Source organism: Entamoeba nuttalli (assembly GCF_000257125.1).
Source record: "Entamoeba nuttalli P19 unplaced genomic scaffold asmbl_8624, whole genome shotgun sequence".
NCBI lineage: Eukaryota > Evosea > Mastigamoebida > Endamoebidae > Entamoeba > Entamoeba nuttalli.
Window position 1 is genome coordinate 1 of NW_008579225.1, and position 4,569 is coordinate 4,569.

At 20.9% G+C, this 4,569-nt stretch overlaps 1 protein-coding gene across 1 annotated transcript; it reads right to left on the bottom strand.

Moving 5' to 3' along the window:
* Window positions 1-2,553: 2,553 nt before the first annotated feature.
* ENU1_187950 (hypothetical protein) lies at window positions 2,554-2,952 on the bottom strand (the record flags this gene model as incomplete). The annotated part of the gene is made up of 1 exon (XM_008861713.1): window positions 2,554-2,952. One exon carries the CDS (start codon window positions 2,950-2,952, stop codon window positions 2,554-2,556), a length of 399 nt encoding a protein of 132 aa, XP_008859935.1.
* Window positions 2,953-4,569: the final 1,617 nt, after the last annotated feature.

The window sequence follows — 4,569 nt, forward strand, 5'->3', positions numbered from 1 at the left end:
TTCATTGAATTATTTCATTATGAAACAAATGAATAAGATAATATGTCTAATTAAAAGAAATGAAATGAAGACACAATGCAAAAAGAAACAATAATAAGAATAAATATGAAATTGAAACCACATAATCTTTAAAAAATAAAAATTCATCAATAGTATTTGAAAGAAAAAGAAATAAATAAAATAGAGAGTCAAATAATAAATATATTAAATTTGATATGAATATATTGAGAGATGATTAATTCAATTTCTTCATTATTTTTTACTTATATTTTATATTTACTTTATATTAAAAGAAAATTATATGGTTCTTTTCTATTATACTATCAGAATTGTTTGTATAAAACATCAAGTTTTCATGTTTTTAATGTTTGTTATTGTTCAATTATTATTGACAAATGTTATGTGTAATTTTATTATCTTTATTCTTATTATTTATTTTTGTGTTAATCAATTTATTGATAATATAACATGTATTATTTCTATATAAATTAGTTCTCTATTATGTCTTAATTTTTTGTGTATTTATTGTAAATATAATTTAATTCTATGTTCATATTTTGCCATATGGCGATATCTATAAGTTATTATTTCTTCTCTTTCATATTTTGATAAAATATCTGTTCTTCTGTCATGGAATAAATTGTCATTAACCGTTGATGGAACAAAAAAAACTATTTTTTTCTTAAAACTAACAAATTGATTAACCTAATAATTAAGGACTTAGAAAATAATATTTCTAAAAACGATTTATCTGAATAAAGTAATTTTGTGCATTGATGATGTATAGACAATGAAGTTTTTTGATAATGTAAGTAAAAGATATGGACAAATAGTACGTTTAATGAAAAGAAGTAGTACGTTTAATAGTTCTCATTATGAAGTTCATTTATAAAAAAAAATAATGTAAAAATTATATTTTCAGGCAGTTTAATATTTTGTTTGGAACTGTTTCAAAAAGTTGGTTTTATTGAGAAATTTTCTTTCAGTATTGTTACACAGATATTGGAAAAGAAGTTACTTAGTAATTAGAATGAAACGGATATATTTTATAATTTGTTTCTCAGAATTGTTTCATTAAGAGATGTGATAATTCTTTTCTTCATAAATTTTTGTTATTTGATTTTCATTTAAAAAGTATTGAAGGAAATCTTAGTTTCTTTCAAAGATTTGTTCATTTGTTTCAAGTTCTTAATATTAAAATAAATTTCAATTAGTTATATATATTCTTCTTGTAAGTTCTAATGTCTTGAAACTGATTACAGAATCATTTCAACCAATATTCAACGTCAAGTCATAATATAATAGTAAAATAGTCCTCATAATATGAGTCAATCAAAAAATTCCATTTTGATATTATAGAAGTTACGAATGGTACTTTTAGTGGTATAGAAAACATTAAAAGACAAGTACAAATTCCACTATAACTTCTATTTTTATTGTAACAATTTCAATATGAAAGAAAAATATAAAAGAACTAATCAAATAATAAATGACTGTAGTATTATAAAATTAAATTTTAATATTATAGAAAAAGAAGAAGAGCCAATGTGTTGTATTTATATTAAAAATTGGATATTACCAAATTGTGTTCAAACAATTGTTTTGCATAATAGAAATGAAGAAACTATTTTTTAGTATGGACATTATTTATTGTATTGAATTCACAAATCATGAACAGTCATTCACTCTAATTAGACTTATTTATAAAAATTGAAATTGAAGAATAGAAAAATACCTCTTTAATTCAATAACATCTACTGAAGAAACAATTTATTTTTTTTTAGATGAGGATTCTCAGGAAAAATATACTCTATATAGACCATCTTCTATTGTCAATACATTTTTACCATCACTTACTAATATATTTATTAAATATATATAAGATATTACCATTCCAGAATTTAAATTCTTTAAGAAAATGAAAGTTTATAATTGTAATAATAATAGATGTAATAGTTTAAATTCATTAGAATCATTAAAAAGTTATTCAACGTAATAAATGTACGTTCAACTAACTAGAAAACAAATTAAAAAAAGTAATTGTCACAACGAGTCAATATTTTTGGTATGTTTTTTTTAATAGCATCACCAGCAATTCTTTCCATTGACTATTGGAAAAGATTGTTTTTCAGTGAATCAAAAAAGAAGAAAATAAAAGTAATTGATAATGTATAACAATTTTTAATACAAATTCACAATATTAAAGCATAGAAATAAATGGTCAATCGTTTGTAATTTTTCAAAATACGAAAACTTATGTTGATAAATTTATTGTAAATAATTCTTCTATAAGGTTTAAAAGAGTTGAATTACAATATTTTAGTACAAAGAAACAAAAAATAATTCTTAATAGATGTAGGAAAAGTAACAACAATATATTTTACAGAAGCAATAAATATTTTACAAGAGAAAATTGAAAGTATAGAATGTGAATAAGTTCAACTCTTTAAAAAAATGAATGGGAAATATAAAGATATATCAATTCAAAATAAAAAGATTTAAATGATGAATTAGATTTTATAAAAAGAGTGTAGAATATTATATTTGTTTTAATTAATTTAAAAGGATTAATGTCACAGTTATTGCTCCTATTAAAGCAAAGAAATAAACAGCAAAACAAAGGACTGATATAGTTGCTAACAATTTAATTCCTTTACTTTTAGAATTTTTACCAATAATATATGCTATTAAAAATGGAATAAATAAAATAAATCCTAAAAAGAAACAAATGATAACATTCATCCCATTATTTGAATAATGATTTTTTTGTGTGTGGTCTTTTGGTTGACTTGATACTGAAGTCGAATTTGTTTCTTCACGAAATACTGGTTGAACTCCATATTCATTCTGTTCACATACAGGAGTGTTTGAAGAATATACAGGTTGTTGATAATTGTATTGGTATATATTTAAATTTTGAGTATCGTTTAGTTGACTAGGAGTAGTTTGCATTAATTGAAACTAAAAAAAACAAGTTTCTCATTCTTTATTCAAATTTTTCTTTTTTTAGGATATATAGTAGAATAAAAAAAAAGAAAAGTGAAGGAAATTTCAAGCAATGTATTGAAGAATTAATTCTTCTTTTTTTTCTTATGAGAAATAGTAATTACATTAGTTATATTTTTTCTTTGATGCTCTAAAAAAATAATCTCAAAACTTTTTCAATTTTTCTCAAGTTCAATGTTGTATTTAACTTTCAAATAAAAACATCATTATACAAAATCTAAGCTATCAAATCAGAAAATAAAGTAGGTTATTCTAATATGTTAATTTTTAAATAACCACTAAAATTACTCAATAGTAAACTTTTACCTTAATAATTCAGTAGTGTTTATTACTCAAAAAAAGTCACTGTATAATAGTACTTAATTAACTTCTTAAAATATTTAATTTTATATATGACAGATAAAATTCATTAATAAAATAAACTCTTCTCTATTTCATTTTTAATTGCTTAGAACTCTATTTTTATTTTTAATAACAATGAATAATACATTTTTTATTCATTATTTGTTTTAATCTTTTTTTTTCTTTATTCAATAAATTAAATCTCCAATAATTTAAACTGTTTAATAAATTTGTTTATCACAAAATAAATAACTCTGAAAAAGATACTTCCTTATTCCTTTTGTAAATATGATGAAATTTAACACAAAGACATTGACATTACTAAACACACTATATTATTAATAATTACTTTTTCCAAGTATATTTCTATTAAAATAATCAAATCAAAAAGAAAATAATTGTAACATTAATGATATTTCATTTGTACTTCTTTTCATAAAACTACTAAATTTCAAAAAAAAAGTTTTATAATATGTCAATCAATAAAATCAATTGTTATTTCTCAAAAGAGTCTGGATGAGAGTGGATTGAATTTATTTTTGGTTTTTTTTTATTATTTTAAGTTGAGTAATAAAGAATTTCATTATAAATGATGTATAACTAAATGTAGATTTTGAATTTAATGAAAACTATGAAAGTTCAAATGAATAGAATTGGATTATTGAGAAATTTTAGGTTTAATTACAGAAATACAATAATCGGTTATTTTTTTAAACAAATCACCAACAATAAGACTATAATATTCAAACTGATTTTTCTATTATTAAAAAGAATGAAAAAGTATTAGATAAAAGATATTATTCAATTTTATGTTTGGAACTTTTAATATTTTTTAGATAATTCAAGGATTCTAAGAATAAAAAAGAGAAGAATCTAGAGTTTAAAAAATTGAAGAAGAGATTAATTTAGATTGAAAGTTTGAAGAGGAAGAACGAAAAGAAGATTCTTGGTATTTCTTTTTGAATGAAAGAAATTCTAGTAAATTCTAATAAAAAAATAGTAAAAAAAATTTCCAATAAAAATAGTAAGTTATTCCATGCAGAAAACCTATTCATATAATATAGTAAAATCTAATAAAAAGAGCTATTAGAATAGAATATTAATGTTCTTCAAGACATAAATCGAACACAAAGGAACGTTCGTTAGAATAAAGTAGATTTTATAACTAAGAAATCTCAATTTGCAAAAAGTATGGCATCACTCTTAGCTAAAGCCATTGTT